General features: G+C 48.0%; 1 protein-coding gene across 3 annotated transcripts in view; it reads left to right on the top strand.

Moving 5' to 3' along the window:
• Positions 1-3,851: 3,851 nt before the first annotated feature.
• Positions 3,852-19,947, top strand: part of MTA1 (metastasis associated 1) — a 75,131-nt gene continuing 59,035 nt past the window's right edge. For all 3 annotated transcript variants that reach the window (XM_036387560.2, XM_036387559.2, XM_054515718.1), the window contains exons 1-2: positions 3,852-4,087; positions 18,749-18,816. In XM_036387560.2, the coding sequence (XP_036243453.1) occupies positions 4,060-4,087; positions 18,749-18,816 (96 nt within the window). In that variant the 5' untranslated portion in view covers positions 3,852-4,059. The remainder of the gene's footprint in view (positions 4,088-18,748; positions 18,817-19,947) is intronic.

Below are 19,947 nucleotides of genomic sequence, written 5' to 3'. Positions count from 1 at the left end.
AGGTCTGGGTTTGCACGGTGGGAGTTGGTGGCACCCGTGGGAGTGGGGTTTGGTGGTGGGAGATGGGGCATTGCAGGAGCTTGCTCCTTCCCAGGCTGAGTGTGGCAGCTCCAGCTCGCCTCCCTCCAACTGCACAACACCCTGGCCTGACCACAGCTGTTGCTTAACCTGGAAGAGGAACAGCAGGGAAGATCCAACACGTTTTTCTCACTATCGTTTAAAACACGATTTAGCATTTGGAAAAAGTAATCAACGCCGTGTGACTGTCCACTTCTCTGTGTGCAGCTACCGAGAGTGCTGGGATGCGATTTGTAAATATTTGTTCTGGATAATTTTTCTGTGTCCTGCTGGATTATTTTGAGCTCGGCAGCAGCAGCCTGGGGGGACCGGCCCTCGTGTCCTGCGGCGTGCCCGGTGCCTGTGCCGGCACGCGCTCCCCCGGTGCCTCGGGAAGGAGGAAATATCACAGCCCTGCTCCCCGGCGCACTGACCTTTTTTGGCTGACCGATTTTCACCCCCAGAAGTGTTTTCCTCACTCAGCCGTGCTCCTCGTGCACAGTGGGAACATAAAAGCAGAGCCCTGTGCCCTCCTGGGATCTGAGGACTGTCAGAAATTTGGTGATTAGGGTTGTTTTCCTAACACACAAAGCAAATTTTAAGCCCTGTTCTTTCTGAAAAATATATGTATTTTGGGCAGTCTTATGTAGGTGTATCAGTACTTTGTGAGAAGCGTGTTTAGAGTGCAGGCAGCAGCTCTGCCTAGCCCATATCCAGTAAAAGGTATGACTGCACTATTGATCACATACTCCAGCAAAGAGTTTCATGACAGATATTTTTTGGCCATCCTCATCTGTGTGACTGTGTGGAGAGGTCCTGGGATGTCACCTGGTTTGGGTAACACCAGGTGACCCTTGAGCTCTGTGCTGGAGCCAAGGGTAGTCATCCTGCCTTGCCTGAGAGGGGAGCAGTGCTCCAGGTCTGCTTCTACTGGCCATCAGAGGGGCAGCTTTTCACTGAGCTTCACCATCTACCCTTGGCCACGTGCATGGAGAAGTCCTTGGGGGGATGGTCTGTCGCCTTCACTGCTGCACTTTGTCAGCTCCGGCTGTGGGACCTGCTGTAAAGGTGTTCTGTACACAGAATGGTGGTTTCTTGGGGTGTGTTTTGGCATCAGCCAGTTCCTGTAGGAGAGGAAGTGGCAGTGGCAATGTGCAAGTTTTACAGAATGATCTGGAGCTGACAGCTGATCAACAACTGTATAACCACTGCAGGGCTGCTGAGGAGACACCTGGACAGGAACTGTGCAGGACTGAAGAAGGGAGGTACCTGTGCAGTGCAGCCCTGGTGTGCCCAGGACCAGTGACACCCACAGGTCAGTGGGCAAGGGAAAGCTAAAGGCATCATTTCACCTCTCAGGCTGACCCCTGAGGAGGGAGGAAAGCCCCAGCGTGGCAGTGGGGGACACAAGCACAGAGAGGACCCAAGTGGGACAGTGCAGGAGTGGGGAGTGTGAGCAGGAGGGGTGTGTAGGGTGGGAGGGATGTGTGTGGGAAGCACGCGGGTGTAGGTGTGAGCAGGAGAGGTGTGCACCAGGAGGGCTATGTCCGTGCAGGGGCCTCCTGTTCCTGTTCCTGCCCTGGCTGTGCATGGCCTGTGGCAGCTGGGTGTGTGTGAGGAAGATTCTGTGTGTGTGTGTGTGTGTGTGTGTGTGTGTGTGTGTGTGTGTGTGTGTGAACAAGGCAGTGTGAGGGCTGTCCAAAAATACCAGTGGTGCCTGTACATGATGGAGGCTGTGTGTGAATACCAGTGAATGAGACAGACTGTGAGTACAGGCACACACGTGTGAGCACAGGTGGTGTGTGTGTCAGTGTGTGCCTGAGGACAGACTCCACTGTGTGTGTGTGTGTGTCAGTGTGTGCCTGAGGACAGTCTCCACTGTGTGTGTGTGTCAGTGTGTGCCTGAGGACAGACTCCACTGTGTCTGTGTGTGTGTGTGTCAGTGTGTGCCTGAGGACAGTCTCCACTGTGTGTGTGTGAGTCAGTCAGTGCCTGAGGACAGTCTCCACAGTGTGTGTAGGGCTGCCCATGCCACATCAGGGCAGGTGCATGAGGAGAGCAGAGCCTCTGTGGGGCCCAGAGAGCTGCGTGAGGAGGGTTATGTGAGGGTAGGGGTGTCATGTGTGTGTACAGGCAGTCAGTGTGTGCCACAGGTGTGCACAGGCGGTCGGTGTGTGTATGTGTGCCACATGTGTGCACAGGCAGTCACTGTGTGTGTGTGTGCGTGCTACAGGTGTGCACAGGCGGTCACTGTGTGTGTGTGTGCCACAGGTGTGCACAGGCGGTCACTGTGTGTGTGTGCCACGGGTGTGCACAGGCGGTCACTGTGTGTGTGTGTGCCACAGGTGTGCACAGGCATACACTGTGTGTGTATGCCACGGGTGTGGACAGGCAGTCACTGTGTGTGTGTGTTTGTGTGTGTCACTGTGGTGTGCACAGGCGGTCAGCGTGTTTGTGTGTCCCTATGGTGTGCACAGGAGGTCAGTCTGTGTGTGTGCCACACATGTGCATAGGCTGTCAGTGTGTGTGTGTGCCACAGGTGTGCACAGGCGGTCAGTCTGTGTGTGTGTGTGTGCCACAGGTGTGCACAGGCGGTCACTGTGTGTGTGTGTGCCACAGGTGTGCACAGGCGGTCACTGTGTGTGTGTGTGCCACAGGTGTGCACAGGCAGTCACTGTGTGTGTGTGTGTGTGTCACTGTGGTGTGCACAGGCGGTCAGCGTGTTTGTGTGTCCCTATGGTGTGCACAGGAGGTCAGTCTGTGTGTGTGCCACACATGTGCATAGGCTGTCAGTGTGTGTGTGTGCCACAGGTGTGCACAGGCGGTCAGTCTGTGTGTGTGTGTGTGCCACAGGTGTGCACAGGCAGTCAGTCTGTGTGTGTCACACGTGTGCACAGGCTATCAGTGTGTGTGTGCCACAGTTGTGCACAGGCAGTGTGTATGTGTCACTGTGGTGTGCACAGGCGGTCAGTCTGTGTGTGTCACACGTGTGCACAGGCTATCAGTGTGTGTGTGCCACAGGTGTGCACAGGTGGTCACTAGTGTGTGTGTGCGCCACAGTTGTGCACAGGCGGTCAGTGTGTGTGTGTGTGCCACACATGTGCATAGGCTGTCAGTGTGTGTGTGTGTGCCACAGGTGTGCACAGGCGGTCAGTCTGTGTGTGTGTGTCACTGTGGTGTGCACAGGCAGTCTGTGTGTGCCACAATTGTGCACAGGCAGTCTGTGTGTGTGTGAGGATAGCTGGTCAGTGTGTGTGTGTGTGCTACAGGCGTGCACAAGTGGTCAGTGTGTGTGTGCCACAGGTGTGCACAGGCAGTGTGTATGTGTCACTGTGGTGTGCACAGGCGGTCAGTGTGTGTGTGCCACAGGTGTGCACAGGCGGTGTGTGTGTGTGTGTGCCACAGGTGTGCACAGGCACTGTGTATGTGTCACTGTGGTGTGCACAGGCGGTCAGTGTGTGTGTGCCACAGGTGTGCACAGGCAGTGTGTACGTGTCACTGTGGTGTGCACAGGCGGTCAGTGTGTGTGTGCCACAGGTGTGCACAGGCGATTGGTGTGTGTGTGTGTGAGGACAGGCCGCGTGCGTGTGCAAGGACAGGCTGCGTGTGGAGGCCGTGCCGCTCGCTCCCGTCCCGTCCCTCCCCTCGCAGGCCGGAGCGCCGCCCTCACACGCCGCGGGCGGGCGGCTCTGGCTCGTTCCCCTCCCTCTCTCCTTCCTTCCTTCCTTCCTTCCTTCCTTCCTTCCCTTCCTCCCTCCTTCCTTCCCTCCTTCCCTCCTTCCCTTCTTCCCTCCCTCCCGCCCGCCGCCGCCGCCGCCGGGTCCGGGCCGCCGCCGCCCCGCCCTCCGCCTCGCTCCCTCCCCGTCCGCCGGCGCGGCCCCTTTAATTCCCCCGCTCCCCTCCCCCGCCGCCCGCTCCAGCCTCCATTTTCCAGCGGATCCGGCACCTGGAGGCGGCGGCGGCGGGAGCGGCCCGCGCCCCGCACCCGGCCCGGTCGCGGGCATGGCCGCCAACATGTACCGGGTCGGAGGTAAGAGCGGCCGCGGCGGCGCCGCCCGCCCCGCGCTGCTTCCCGCGCGCGGCCGGCGCTCGGGGCCCGGCGGGGCAGGCCCGGGGCGGGGGCCGGGGCGGCCCGGGAGGGGGCGGCGGGCGCGGGGCAGGGGCCTGGGGGCTGCCCGGGGGAGGGAGGCCCGCCCGCCGTGGGGTTACGCGGGGTGAGGGCTGCGGGGCCCGGCGCGGGGCGAGCTGGGGCGCCGTGCCCGGGGCTGGGGGAGCCGGGGCGGGGGGCGCAGCGGGATGGCCCAGGGAGGGGGGGCAGCCGCGTGGGGCCACACGGAGCACGAAGGTGCGGGGAGAACCAAGCGTGCGAGGCTCGAGGCGGTGGGCGCTCGGCGGCTGGGGCAGATGCGGGACCGGGGCAGGGTGGGATGGGTGAGCGGGGCTGGAGCAGAGCAGCCATGGGGCCGGGCCCCGGGATGGGCCCGGCGCGGAGAGGCTGCTCGCATGGGGGGTCATGCGAGGTTCTCGGGGTGGGGACCCAGGAGGAGTTGCTGCGATAAGGAGCACAAAGATGGGCAGAGGCTGCTGGTGGACCAGGGGGCTGCTGTGAGGCACGTCCTGCAGATCTTGGCCTCCCCTTCCACTCTTGCTGTTTTGTTGTGTGCTTTCCCATTAGTCTTCTGTTCAGGGTTGTGCTCCTGTCTGATTGTCCTTTGTTTTGGCTCACGTGAAGAGAAAGGAGAGGCAACGGGGTTTGGGACCGTGTTTTATGGAACATAAACTGAGGGTGGTCTGGCATGAATTTGTGCTCAGCCATTTTCCTTCATAAAAGCTGTTCTTTGGGGCTTCCTTCTCCCCAGGACTATAGGCTGTACAGGAATATGTTTTTGTGGAGTTCCCTCCTTTTCAAAATGTCCTGTTTCTTGTGGAGTTCTGCAAAACCAAAGTAAAGTAAACAAGAGAAAAAATATAGTGAAGGTGGCCAAGCCATCCTGTCTGGCTGCTCTCCATCAACAACTACTTTCTGTTCTTTCTGCTCTTCTGGCCTACCCTTACTTTTTGAAAAATGCAGCTGCTTTTGTCGTGTTTGTACTTTTTTTCTGGTTGCACCTGGTTTCACAGAGGTATGAGAGCTGACTCTTGGCTGTCCCAGCTTTGTGTCTTGGGTTGCCCAAGCTGATAGTGTGCCTGTAGCTTTATGTTGGTTTGGGGGTGCTGAGAGTAGGATGATAGGCAAGATGAGTTGTGGAAATTCACCCTGGTGTGACTTGTGAAGGGAATAGTTTCCTGGAAATTTTTGTTCAGCATTGAATGGCCAAGTCTTGTGGGGAGTGTCATCTCTTAGCATTTTGTATGGCTAAATCTGTACTGTGGATCCCATAGAAGGTGGGAAAGCACCTCTGGAGGTCTCTATATTGACCTCCTGCTAGAAAAATCTCCTGGTAGATCCGAGTGCTCAGGGCTGAATCCATCCCAGGCTCTAAGAATGGTGATGCCACCCTTACTTTGGGCCCTATCCAGTGCTCGACCATGCTTATAGAAAATATTTGTTTCCGTGTGCCTAGATGGATTTTCTCTTGTTCCAGCTGGGGTCCCCCTTCCCGTTATCCCTCACCCTATCCCTGTTTCTAAGCAGGGCTGGCTGATCCTTGAGGGATGCCATAGTAACCAGCAGCCCAGTGGAGGTTGCAACTGCTGGTTGTGATCCTTTAAACCTGATGTTAGTTTTCCCCCTACCTTTATCATCCAGTTTTTCAAGCATTTTTGTTTGAAGGATGCTGTGGGAGGCTTAACAGGGCCTTTGACATAAGTCAAGGTGTCCAACACCCCCTGCTCTCCCCTCAGCCACAGAGCCAACTTCATCCCAGATGGGGGAGTCATGTTGGTCAGGTGGGATTTGCCTTTGGAATATCCATTTCGGCTGGTCTCAGTTACCTTTTTGTCCTTCCTGCACTTGGAAATGTTGCCTAGGATTTGCTCCATAGCCTTTCTGGGCAGAGGGCAAGGCAGCTGGCTGATAGCCAGGGTTGCAGGGCTCTGTTATGGTCCATATGGATGAAGTCTTGATTTGATGTATTACCAAGATCAACATATGGATGGATGCAGCTGTTTCTGTGTGAGAGCTCTGTTCAGCCTGAGCCCAGAAGTGTGTGTTATCGAATTGTTTCTGACCTCTGGTGCTCCTATCTCCCACTAATGGTTTTGTGCACTGAAGTTGTATGTGAACTCCAGGGCAGGATTAAATCTGGGATGGGATTTGTGCACAGTCATTTCATACACTTCCCACTGGAAGACAAACACTCAGCAGATAATCTCTTATTACACTTGTGACTACCGGATGTGCTGCATGAATTCCAGACCTAACAGCTGCCAAAAGCAGCTTGCTCACTACAGATCAATACTGCTCCTGGAAGTCTCTGTTCACTCAGAAAGGATGGTCACTGCTTTAGGCCTGGGCATGAAGCACCATGAATTGCTGTTTCCAGAAGCCGGTGGTGGGTTGACACCAGATGGACATGAAGTGTGTTGTTCTCTTCGTGTGTTCCTGGGTAGAGGAGCTGAGCAGCCTGTGCTGTGGGGGCTGGAGTCTTCCCCTTTGTGTGAGAAGCAGAGTGACCATGCTGGGGGGCTTAGGAGCTGCCCCTGGAATGGTTGTCAGGCTCTCTGGCTAAGTTGGCTGGTGGCATCCAGTTGTTTGGAGAGAGCAGCTGGCTCTGCTGGATCCTGCCAAGTTTCTCCTGGTAGGTTTCTGATGGGTAGAGAGTTGGTTTCCAATACAAATGGGACTGTCACAAGCTAGCATAGTTCAGGGGGGATGTAAAACTTTGGAAATGTGTGGGGAAGAATGCCAGGGTATCAAATTCCAAAATAAAATGGGGGATCTTAGTTGTTGGTCTCTAGGAAACTCTGGAATTGCCTGCCTCTGGTATAGCAGAAGTGAAGATTTTCTTAACAGCTGCTGTACAGCCATGAAACAAATGGCAGCACAAAGAAAGTGGACTGCTTTCACTTGGAAGGAGTCATGGTGGGCTGGTTTGCCTCTTCATGGAGAGGACTGGCAGCCTGCACGATCACAGACTGTATGGGAATGTTGGATAAACACCAGATCAGAGAAGCTTGGGACCTCTGAGCTGGAATTTGGGGCCTCTGATGAAAAAATGCATGTGGGAGAGACATGTTCATTGTTCTAGCTAGTGCCAGGCTCTGCTTTCAGGAGAGTGCTGTGTCAGCTGCCTGGAAGGGAACAGGTCATCTTGGTATCAAGAGACTTTCCAGCAGGTATTCTGTCTCCACCTTCTCCGGGAGAGTTTAACTCTGGTGTGACACGTACTCCGTTAGTGCTGGCAGGTGACTGAGCCCCACTGCAGGTTTATGACCCTATGGCCTTCCCTTGATGCAGTGAAACAATGATTTTTTGCGTTTTCATCTTGCACTGATTTGAGCAACTTAATTTTTTCCACCTCCCTCCTCCTCACTTTTTGTTTTTTCCTGGATTATTTTTAATCTTGCATCAGCTACCCAATCTGGTTCACTGTGGGACTGTGTGAACAGCTGAATGGGCTCAGTGGGAGGGCAGTGAACAAGGGGATGGGGAAAGAACGGATAGGAAGGATGGAGGAAAAACTACTAAAGACAACACTTTTGCTGAGATAAATGTCAGATAATACTTTCAGATGGAGTCTTTTATGTGTTTTTGACTTTTATGGGTTACCCTCTTGTTTGGGGGCATGCTTAGCTACAAAATTAGCACTTTTTTCAGTCTGTGGTACGTTTAAGGTATGTTTAAATGGCATTGGGAGATCTGATCACAAGTCAGTTAAGCATAGAGGTACTTGCTGCATCTAATACCTTTGAAGTGAGGGAAGTGATGACCCACAGTGCCTGACGTGGGCACCCAAGGTTCACAGCAGCTTTATTCCAGTGTGCTGGAGGCTTAAGCTCCAGAATTTACTGGCTACTACTTTATAGCTGGTGGTGGTGTGTCTGCCTGTCTGTGCTGCAGTCACACATCTTTCTTTTATCAGTGTAGTCCCCACAGTTTTTAAGAATGGCAATATGACATCATCTCTCTGCTACCATAGGGTGCTGTGAATGCGTGGCTGGGGACTGTGGTTTGACCTGCCCCCATCCCATTCCCTACTCCCCCTTGGCATCCAGCCTACAGCTCTTGGCTTCCTTAGTGCTGCCAGAGAGCTCTGAGCACAGGGATGGTGCATCAGTCCTCTTGACATGACAATAATGTCAATAATAATTGTTTGAGCTTTCCTGGTAAAGAACTGAGGGCTGTTAAGGAAGCTTGCATAGAACATGTTGCTGGAGTCCGAATCTGGAGCCAATTCAGATCATTTAACTGCAGGATCACTTGTAAACCTTCTCCTGTCCCCTTGGTTTGCTGTGAGTGTGTATGTGTTTATGTGTTTAGGGTGACAGGAGGGCTTCCTGTGCAATATCCTTGTTTTGGTTGTGCTTGCTGGGTTTTTGTTTTCTAACTTTGCAGGTAACCTGAGCTGGGAATGGGTTTAGTAGAGAGGCATTAAATAACCTGGAAAGATAAAAATGAGAGTTTATTCTTGAAAATTACTAATAGGCTTCTGCAGTCATTTGCCCTAATAAATTTAGGACAGCTTCTAGCTTATCACCTTTCAGCAATAGTCAGGCAGTGGGTTTTTTCATCTTTTCCTTTCATTGTTTCTAGTTACACAAGTTTATCTCACATGTTTTGCAGTCTCCCTTTCCTTCCCTGCCCTTTCTCCTCTCCCCATATCAGACTGCTTCAGCATTGGTTAGCCTTTTATTGGGAAATGCTGCATGGGGGAGAGTGCTGTCAGCCAGCTTCGGTGTGTTGGGGGCTAGAGCTGTGACAGCTCTGGATTTGTAAAAGCTGCAAGCCATTTGCAGCTGGCACAATGGAGGGACAGGACTAAGTTTGTTTCTGCTCTGTGGGTGAGTTGAGGCTGTTCCTGGGCTGGTGGGTGGGAGGCTGTGCCAGGGCAGCGTTCTGGGAGGGCTGGGCCGGGGGCCCCGCTGGAGGTCTGGGGAGTGGCTGGGCACTCCTTGGCAGTGCCTGTTTTGCTCCTTGGTGTTTTGCCTTTCAGTGATGGTGAAGAAAAGGCACTTGATTAGAAAGTGTGGAAAAAGGACTTTTAAAACTTGTTTTGTTTAACTAGTTGGATTTGGTGAATGTCAGAATGTTCCTTTCACTTGCATCCAGTTTTTTTCAAGCAACTTTTCCTGTTTAATCGTCCTGATTTCTGTAAGGACATGGAGTGCCTAGTCTCCCCAGTAGGATGAGGAGAGAATGAGATGCTTGCTGTTACTGTTTTTACTTTGATTTATAAACCACTCCTGAGCAGTTTGGGGTCGCTTGAAAACAAAGGTATGAACTGTTGGAGACTGGCTTCTGGTAGTTCTGGGCATCTGCTGGCAAAAAGTAACCTGTGAAATCCGTGTTACTTCTGCACCAAGTAAGGTGTTTTTTACACACTATCTTGTTGCTTTCCAAGCACTTTTTTTTTTTTTTCTAATCCCCAAGCAGGTAAGGGAGCAAGCCCTGCAGCTGCTTTGCCTTAGTTTCCCATGAGGTTTGGGTAACGGGAGCTGTTGGGAGAGGTGCTCCTGTAAGATATTATGGTTCTGGGTCTTTGGAGCTCACCACCATAAATCCAGTATACAAAGAGGCCCTGCTTCAGAGTGTCTTTGAAGGTCTGGAATGTCCCCTCTTTATTTGTAAAATCAAATCTGAAGGTTCTGCAAAGTACTGGTCAAGCTTTTGGGCTGTAGCCCAGCCTCAAAGAAGCTATTCACATGTTCTTCTCTTCCAACTCTTTGGCTGGACCCTTTAGGAAGGAGAAGCATTTGTGAAATTTTTACTTGGCATTGATCAGTGAAGCAAAGCAAAGAAGTTAGTTGGTGGCTTTAAAGTGAGTTTGCAAGTGGAGGAAATACTTGGACTTCTCCAGTCCTTTACACGTGTGTTGCTTGCAAGCTGTTGAGTCTTCATGGTGCCTGGGCTTCTGTGGCTCTGGTTCTGTGCACTCCCAGACCATGTGTCAGATGTGGCCCATGGTAACGTTTCTGTTCAATTGCACACAGTGTGCTCTGATTAATTTGGGGACTTTACGCTTTCATGCAAGATGTAGGAGGACAGATGACACTTGACCAAGCATAAAGTTAGTGTGGTGTGAACAGATGATTCCTGATTTAGCACAGGGCTTGTCCTTCCAGAGTTAAGTTGTCAACATCTGAGCAAATTTGAACCAGCCAAGTGAGACAGTTTCTTGAGTGGATGTTTCTTTTGGTAGGGTGTCCATTGAAGCAGTTGTAGCTGTTCTCTCCTTCCTTTGCCAGGCTGTGCGGTGGAGCTGGGCAGGGGTTGGTTTGGTTGGAGACAGTTTTTTGACCCATGTGAGTGCCTAACTGTGTTTACCATGTGCAGGCCTCCTGCCATCCAGGGAGAGGCTGTCACAATTTGAGGGGGTGGTATGAGAGGGTGGAGGATGAATCAGCTTCACTGGCACTCTTGTTTGAAGAAACATCTGCAGAAACGCTGGCAGGAGTTTACACTTTGTCCGTGTTTTGCATTGTGAAGCCGTGATGTTTCTGATCTGGCACTGAAAGCCCTACCTTTGGACTTAATATATTGTCATACCATGGCCTAAGCAGTTAGTTCACGTTGACAAACTGAAGTTCAGTGTTGCCTTTAAAGAAGCAAGCAAACCGAACAAGAAACACAACTTTTTTTAGTTTGTTTTTTTTCTCGAGGTGATGCTAAACTTGGTGTCTTGAGTACTACAGAGGTTCTTGTTTTGCAACTCTCCAGATTCTTGCAGGGAACACAATGCTAGTTTCTTGTCATCTTCTTTGCTGCCTAAATATCTTTTGGAAAAGAATGCTTTTCTTATCTGTCCTTAGCAATGACAATTACAACGGAACAGGCTGTTTTCTTGGCTGCTACAGATGGTGATTTTTGTTAGGGTGTAGCTTGAGGATACTCCTCTTCCATTCCCCCTATCCCCTCCAAATACTCCCCCATGATTTAAGGAACTCTCACTAGTTTCTCTGTCTGCTCAAGTGACTCTTCTGTAAATTAGACCATCCTGGCCCTTCCCTTACAACATGCCTTTGGGGAAAGGTTTTTCTTTTTTTAAGCCTGAACTATTTCCATGGTATTGACGCACAAAGAATGGCACTGGATGCAGCTGAAATTGCATAGGCTCACAACTTTGCTGCTGCAGAAAATGTTTGTATGGCTACATTCTTGGGAACTGAAGTGGCAGAAGAGGCTTTGTGTCCAGAGGCCTTCAAATTGTGCTTCCATGTCTCCTGTAAAGCACAGAATAAAAGAAGTTGTTCTCTAGGAATGTTTAGCATAGGTTTGTCCTGGAGGAAGCTGGAGGGAGTTGACTCAGTGAACCTGAAGTGTCAGTGCCACATGCAAATGTGCCTTAGTTATAGCTGGAATATTGGCAGTGGATTAATTGAAATTGGTTTTCTTGAACTGCCATATAATTGATTTCTAACAGTAAAATTGCTTCTTTGTCCTCAGGGTAGTGCTTTGGAGGCTTAATTTTATTTCTAGGATTCTTGCAGTTTCTTTTCTAGTCTTTTTGTACAGACTTTTTGTCTCCTTTGGGGTGGCATTCCTAGTAGCAGTTACTCTAGTATGGCACAGTTCTTACCTATGACTGACCCATGAAGTACAGCTGGCACCCATAATCTCTTTGTCAAAAGCACCAGCACACTCCTGTCCTTTGGTTTTTTTCCATAGATGTCTGTAAGTGAAAACAGCCAACAGTGCTGTGAGGAACAGAAATAAGGATATTGACAATCCAGAAGTTGTGGGTTTTCTTCCATGAGGTGGTTCTTCCCTTTCTTCTGTTCCCCCTACTTGGGAATTATACACTTTTACTGGGAAAGGTACCACCTGTATGAGCTTTGGGCCTCATGCAGAGCTGAGATCTTCTGTCCCTAGGTGATTGCTGTGAGGCAGAATACCTGCCTCCTTCCCTGGCAGAGAGGGGAAATATTTGGGAGCACACCTGGCCATTGTGAACCAGGTTAGAAGTTAATTGAGCCCAGGACCTGCCTTGAGCAGCACTGACAATAGGGGAGTTGAGAGGTGCATCAGAAAGCAAGGACTTCTGATAATTCCTCCAAACATTGTGGAATCTCCAGTGATTTGCTTTAAAACCCAGTCTATTAATTGTTTCTGAAACAGGAACCATTTAATATCTCTGTCTTACCTTTCTCACTTGTAGTTTTTGTGTCTATGTCTTTTATATAGGGAACAATGATCAGAACTTAATTATCTTTGAGACTTCTGTCCATTTGTGAAATGTCTGAACAAAGGGCTCAGGAGTTAATAGGGAAGAACTAATGCATGAATAATGGAGTTGCATAAACCTTGTTTCACTAAGAATCAGGCAAAAAAATGATACTAGATGGCTGGACAGGAATTTTTCTTACCCCCTCCCTTGACATGATAAAAAACAAAGAGCAGAAGACATCTGGAAAATTCCAAATATCATAATGTTTCAGAGTTTAAAATGGATCAAGCAATCAATAGTTTGTCCAAGCAAGTTGCATGGCATTAACTTCGGTTTATTTTTCTTCTAACTTCAAAAATATAGGTTATGTCTTACCTTGAACAGATTTCTGTATGGAAGGTACTTTAGGTTTTGTTTATAGCTATTACAGGTCCTTCAGAGTTTGGTGTTTTGGTGAAGGTTTTTTTTGTTGTTGCAATAACTCTTGCTATAAGACCTGGCATGATAAACAACTGTATCAACTTTTTTTATAGGCCTGTGCATAACCTTTTGTCCTATTACATGGATCTTGCCATGAATTGCTTTTCCTTTGACTTATGTTTTGGGTAATATTGAACCTGGCCTTTTGGAGGCCTGTCAGAAAAAGTGATCCATAGGTTACATTTCAAAACAGCCAAGTAACATTGGCTGTCCCTTTCTCATTCTGCACATTTGGAAGAAAATATAACATGAACATTTAGTTTACCTTGTGAATGTGTCGATAATCCTTGCTCAAGAAACAGAGCAAAGCTGGCTTGATTTAACTGGGGTACTTCAACTTACCCTTGCTAAATTTAGTGATGGTTTGCTGTGAACTGTGTGGAGGGGGAATGTTTGCTTTTGCCATGTCCCTCGCTAGCTGGCTACAGGTATTTACACATCTCTTTTAAGGAGTTGGGTGGTAGTGCTGGTGTTTCCCATAGCATGTGCTGCCTCATCCTCAGCTCGATGCATCCAGTGCATACAGTAGCCACAGATACTGCTGTCCTGTAAATACAAATTGAGCCCGTGCTGACAGTATATCTTTAATACCTTTGTTGATCTGTGAAAGACATTAATTTGTAAATACCTGGTTTGTGTGTATTGCCAGATGTATTAGACCCCATAGTTCCTTTTGCAATAGAAAGAACTGTTTCAGTTTTGCCTTTCTGCTAATGAAAATACTGTGCTGGTGAGGCTTTCTCTATTGAAACTCTGCTCTGTAACTAAACATTTCATTGGGTGACTGCTGCTGGGGCTGTTGCTGCTTTTTGAAGAGCCAGAAGCAGTAGGACTTGGGCTCTGCCAGGTGAGATTGCAGGACTTGTAGGGTTGCCTCTCCAACCTCCTCTTTCATACCAAGAGGGATTGCATTATCCAGAATGTAAAATGATTGACAGGTTAGGGACAAAGCTGGTGAATAATTTGAACACTGGAACTTAATGAAGCAAACTGGCCCAAAGCTGGAGAGCCCAAAGTATGAGGAGCCATATATTTCCTGTAAAAGAAGTCATAAAATAAGCAGGTCATCAGAAGTTTATGCACTCTCTTGATGCTCATCTCTAATTTAGGGCAGCAGCTTTGTGGGTTGGGGAGGGGAAATAGTTACAACTGTGAAGTTGCTTCTTTATCTCGTGTCTGGAATTGCAGATTGTACCCAGCAGTGGCAGTGAGTGTGGGAAGAGGAGGGCTCCAGCCTCCCTGATATCCTGGGCACATCTCTAGGCTGGTGCAGTACTCACTGTGTAAGACTTCTGGGGGGTGAGGGAGGGAATACTCAGCCAGCTCAGTCCTCAGAAAGCACTTGTAGCTTGAAAGGCAAGTGTGCCTTGGGAAGGATAAAAATACTTTTGGGCATTTTTGCAACTTGATCACCTAAAAGCCCATAAGGTTATTAGGTAGCTCAGACATGTCTAATCTTATAAATATATGACCTCTAGACAGAGGGTGTTATTTATTTTGCTGTACCCCTTCCTGATTTTCTTTTCCATGGACTGATGTAAACATAAGCAACAGCTGAACATGAAGACAGAGGAAGAAACTGTCTTGCAATAATGTCTTAGAAGCATATGAGAGCAAAAAGAAATTCTGTTATGTTAATTGTGAATAGAGAACTGTTATCTTACTGCCTTCATGGAAAATTTTCATCTTCTGTGCTCTGTAGGCTGTCATTCTAGTTTTAGCTGCTGCACTTGTGTCTGTGTGTTCTAGCAGTTCAGTCATTACCTGTGTAACACAGCACTGCTTTCTGGCAAGTTATGTTGTGCATATTCAGAAAAAGTATAATGGGATATAAAGCCCTTTTTTGCATAGATTTCTGTATGTGGGTGCTTCTGCTCTATAACAGCACAGGCAAGGGGAAGAGCTACATTTAGAGTTTGTCAGAGGATGATGATCTGTGTGATGGTCCTTACTGCCTTTTGGTATTTCCACACTCCTCAGTGATTGTTGTAGCCTGATCACAGATAACTGTAGCATGCATGAGTGATGCCATTAATTATGGCCGTGGTATGGGTGCACGGCTGATTAATTCGGGGATGGTGAGCTGAAGCCAACAGCTGTTGTGAAGGTATGGGGTTGAAACTCTCTTCAGGCTGGGTGGTGAGGGATTGCCTTCATGTCCTTTTTATGGTGGTTAGGGGGCATGTCATGCTTGTGGATGCAGAACAGTTTTAGACTAGTCCTTTTCTTCAATTTTGTAAGTAGGAAAGCAAATAAATCAGCAAGGATAGTCGTTGTGTTTGAAGGGCCTGACTTGTTTTGTTTGCTATCAGGCTCTACCTTTCTGTCCCTAGACCTTATATTTCGTTTTAGTGAACTCTTCCATCCTGTTCTTAGTAGGAGTTGAGATGTGTATCTCCCTGTTGTCTAGAGACTAATTTTGTCTCCTTCCCCATCCCCCTTTCAGCCCAGGGTAAGGACCCCTGGCAGCTGTGCACATACAGGATATCTCCCATTGACAGCTGGATTGTTGGGAGTCTGTGGAAGGTTTCTCTTTATTGTGTGTGTGTGTGCACAGGCATCTGCAACTGTAGGCACTGCCCTGAAAGCAAACTGGGAATCATATTCGTTGGGTAGGCAGTATGAGAATGGGGGCACTTCCATGGCATGGGGGGAAGCTGGAGGTGAAGTGGAAGAGCTACTCAAGGAGAAAGGCAGTGTTTTGGAGTGTAGTGGTGTGCCTCCTTTAAACCTCCTGTGCAGGAAACCAGTCTTCTTGGCCTTGGATGCTTGTGGAGTTTCAGAACTGTTCTCACCAGCCCAAGCATCAGTTTGGAGAGAGGTTTGTTGAACTTAAAATTTCCATGTTGTACCTGTGGAACAGGAATTCAGACCATTCTCTGTGCAAGATAGCATTTTAATTGTAGTTCTACTATTTAAAATCTTTATGAAAAATGCAGACACTTTCCTCTGATACACATTATTTTGTGTTAGGTGGTTTGCAGCCTGCTCTGCATTACTTGCAGAGAGGAAGAAGCCCTTTTCCAGGTAATTTGAGCAATGGGAGATAGGTCTCCATTAGTTGCATGGATACTGATGAAATGCTTAGCATAGTTGTGGAATTAGTCTAAAACATGGATGAGATGATGAGCTATACTGGACTGTGGATTTGGCATGGTGAAGTCATCAGCAGTGGCCCAGGAATGCAGCTGTGCACTGTCATGTGTCAGCTCTTGGAGCATCCTGAGGGCCAGGTTTGGTTCTGCCTTGGTGCCAGCAGCGTGCAGAACGTGGTGGTTCCTTCCTGTGAGCTTGGGCTGCAGTTGTTGGTCACACACTGTGGGTCTGGGGATGCTCCTGCTGCTGACCAAGACAGTGATGGAGGTTTATTATTCAGTACTGTTGGATACCACTGTCAGCTGTTCTTTGGTAAACCATTCATCTGTGATAAGCTTTCTTTAAATCCGTGCCAGATTTTACAATCAATAAACTGTAGTTACGTAAAAAATGAAGTTAATGTTCACTTGAGGTATAAAATGTGTCTCTGAGAATATATGCGTGTACATGCACACAAAAAAGCTGATTAAAAATGCTGTCAACTAGGAGCATTTGTAACAGCCACCTGAAACCCATGGGATTAAAGTCAAGGTTATATTTTCAAGACATAAATTGACATTTTTAGTTTTAATTTATAATTTTCAGGCACGGTGCTTACAAAAAAAAGTAATATTTTTTGCATCTGCCTCAGTCAAAGTACCTGAAGTGAGAAGTAGCTGGTTGTCTTAAGAATTATTGGAAGGTTGGAGGGAAAGAGCTCATCCTTTCTTCACTTGTTGAAGCCTTCCAGTGAGAAGTGGCCAGTGAGCTTGGAGAGGCACCTTGAGGCTTCAACATCCTCTGCTGCAGTGCCCTTGTAGGTTGTGGGTGGTTCAGCTGTAGGAGAAATAATTTCTCTTTACTCTGCTGATCAGTAAATTGCTTAATGCCCACCATTTTTATTTCAGTCAGCAGTTGTTATTGTTGAAGCTGCCAAATATCTGTTTGGTTTTGTAACTTCTGGTACAGTTGGTCATAGTAATGTTGAGCCTGTTGTTTCCTGTTTGATGTGCTGCACAGAGCCAGTGTTTAGGAATTGAAATTTAGGATCTACTTACTTGGTTGTTTTAACCATTTCTGATACCAACCCCCAAAGTTTTCTACAAGCCAGCTGTCCAAATTCTGTTCCTCACTTGAGACCTCCCACCAGTTTAAAGGCTGCAGGGATGTGATATTTAAGAGGAACTGACTCTAGGAGCTGGGAGTAAAGTTTTGGCGTCGCTCAGGTGCTTGTTGGTGTGTGTTAAGATGGCTGAGGATCAGCCTGAGAGGCCTGGAGCACTGAATGCACAAAAATATCAAAAATTGAGTGTGCTATTTCAGTGCTTCTTAGCCCCGGTTACACTCTGTGGCTCGGTAACCCAAGAGTCGTGCTGAGCATAACCATTGAAACTCTTCACTTGTCACTCCCACCAAGACCAGGCTGGCACTTCACTATCAAGGTGGCTTGACAACAACACACATTCTGGCAAGCCAAGAGCTTGGAAAATAGGTTTGTTAAGAATTGTTGCTCTTGGGATTGTAACCCCTGGGATTCCTGGTTAGTGAATCGCTCCTAAGGCAGCCAGCCCCGCTGAAGGGGCAGGAGGGCACTTGGGATTTTTGCTCTTTTTTGCAAGAGCAGCTTCCTTGGGGTTGTTTGCCCGGTGGTCAGTGCTGTGCTCTGGTGTCCATGCAGCAAGTAGGTGGGTCTGTAAATCCAGGGAGACCTATGGATAACCGGCTGTGAGCAGCAGTCTGAAAAAAGGTGTGTCTGCAGCTCGAGTGGTGTTACACGGGGCAGGCGGAAGGGCTGCGATGGGTAAATGCCCTTAGGTCTCTCTGGTCAGCCCAGAGATTAAAGGGTCCCCTTAACTCTCCTGGTGCAGTTTTTCCAGGAGCAGAGACCTTTGGGGGATGTCTTCCTTCCTCTGGGCTGGGGAGGAGGGGGCAGTATCTGTGCTTTGCACAGCCCTTTTACAAGGATTTCAGGGGGATTGAGAGTAACCCTCAGGAGCTGTCCCTGTTTGAGCACTGCTGAACACCAGCTCATCCTGGAGCATCGTGCTAATGCAGGCATTGCAAAAGATCACCTGAGGTGTGCCCGGGGGCTACGGGTGTTTTCCTCCAAACACAAATGAGCTGGGAAGTCTGGAGGGAAATCGTCTTAGATAGTCCTGGAAGGAATTGTCAGATCTGTGTGCAAGGTCAGCACCTTGGCAGCGGGAGGTGGATTCAGTCCCTCTTTGTCTCGGTTCAGGCTTAGGGCTTCTAGGAGAGACAGGCCAGTTCATTCAGAACTCATGAGCATCTGTTTTCCTAGAGAGTGCTGAAGCTTGGAGTTCCCTAATACCAAATAATTTATATGGCACTCATGCATGTTTCTGTGGTGTTTTGTTTTTTGGTGGGGTTTTTTGTTTTTGTGGGGTTTTCTTTGTGGGTGGGGGTTTTTTTTTGTTTGTTTGGTTGGTTGGTTTGGTTTTTTTTAAGGCACTACCTTTGGTAAGAACTTGTTTTTTTTCCTATAACTTTAGATGTTTAACCCACTCAAAATACAGATATTGCTGATAAGTCTGGGCAGCGATATGGAAATTTGAGGGCATTCTAGGATCACATAAGTGTAAAAGATGAGAGAGAGAAACTATCTGTGTTCTAAGTAAATGAGCCATGCTTGTAAACTGGAGGGGAAGAGAGAGATCACATATTGCTGGTGAAAAGTGGCTGGATTTTGATAAGAACAGGAAGCAAGTAAAGACAACAGTGTGGTCTAAGTGGAAATAATCTGATCAGAGAGAGGAGGAAGATCACATGCTTTGCTCTCCAGGCTTATAAAGGTTTTGATTTGATTTTTAGCAGTTCATATTTTAAAAGTCTTTTTTTCTTTTTGTCAGATTATGTCTACTTCGAAAATTCTTCAAGTAACCCCTATTTGATACGAAGAATAGAAGAGCTCAATAAGGTAAACATTTTTTTCCATCAAGTCTTTGAAGTTAATTGAATTTATGATCTGCTTGAATTGATTAAAATCAAAACAAGTCTTTAGCAGTTCTGCGGTAATTAGAAGCTTAAAAATACATTTGTTCTCTGATAATTTTCTGGAATGCTTTAAGACCTTTTGTTCTCCTTTGGTATGAAAGAACTGAGTATCAGTGGCATGTCATTCTCAAGGTGATGATGCCCACCTTTAGGGCAGGTTTCTGCAGTTCTTCACTTCCATGCCAGGATCACTGGATATGAAGAATATACAAGAGTTTGCCTATGGAGAGCTTTACTTTGGTTTTTTCCTGTGGGAGACTCTTGCTCAGGAGAAAGGTTTGCAGCTGTGATCTGCTTGCTCAGACTTTGTCTTTGCTGATTGTCCTTCTGGGCCAGTGAACTTGATCTGCCAAATTCCCTTTCCACGGATTGAGCAGGGAAGCACGATGGTTTCTGTGTGGGAAGGCAGCTGAAGTTTGACCTGGCTGAGAGGGGAAGAGGGTTCTGAAGCCAGTGGCTGTATCCTAAATACACCATATGTTCAGGTTTAACACCAACTGTAGGGCAGCCCTTACAGAAGGAATGTCACATTGCTGGTTTGGATTTGCAAATTTGGTTGGTATTTGCAATACCTGATACCTGACTGGTATCAGGTATTCTTCTTCAGCCACCAGTCATGGGAAAGCATGTAATTCTCAAACAGTTATTTGGAAGAGAAAATGTATCAATTTCATGACCAATAAAAATCTGAGTGCTAGGACATCCTTGGTCACCCCATGGAGGTCTTTTACTGAAATATCTTTAAGTCTCATTTGCCTTAAAGAAACATGAGTGAATTCTTAAAATGTTCCCAGTGGATCCCTATCCATGAGGTATCACTGTCTGTATTCCAGTCCATTACAGGGTGCAGGTTTGTTATCACTTTCCTGGAAAGTGCTTTCCCCTCTTGCTCTTCAGTTTCATTTTACCCCTCACCTTTAAAAAAAGATGAACTTTCAACCTGGATCCCCCATCTTGGTGCAACTCTTGCTTGAGCTGTGATTTCTCTGACCTACACTTTAAAAATGAATGTTTCAGGTTGAAATGAATCCTAGCTTGTTTATTTTTAACTGAG

The sequence above is a fragment of the Molothrus ater genome, chromosome 9 (genome assembly GCF_012460135.2).
Source record: "Molothrus ater isolate BHLD 08-10-18 breed brown headed cowbird chromosome 9, BPBGC_Mater_1.1, whole genome shotgun sequence".
In the NCBI taxonomy this organism is placed as follows: domain Eukaryota; kingdom Metazoa; phylum Chordata; class Aves; order Passeriformes; family Icteridae; genus Molothrus; species Molothrus ater.
The sequence above is the reverse complement of the archived record's forward strand: the minus strand, read 5'-3'. Positions and strand labels throughout refer to the sequence as shown.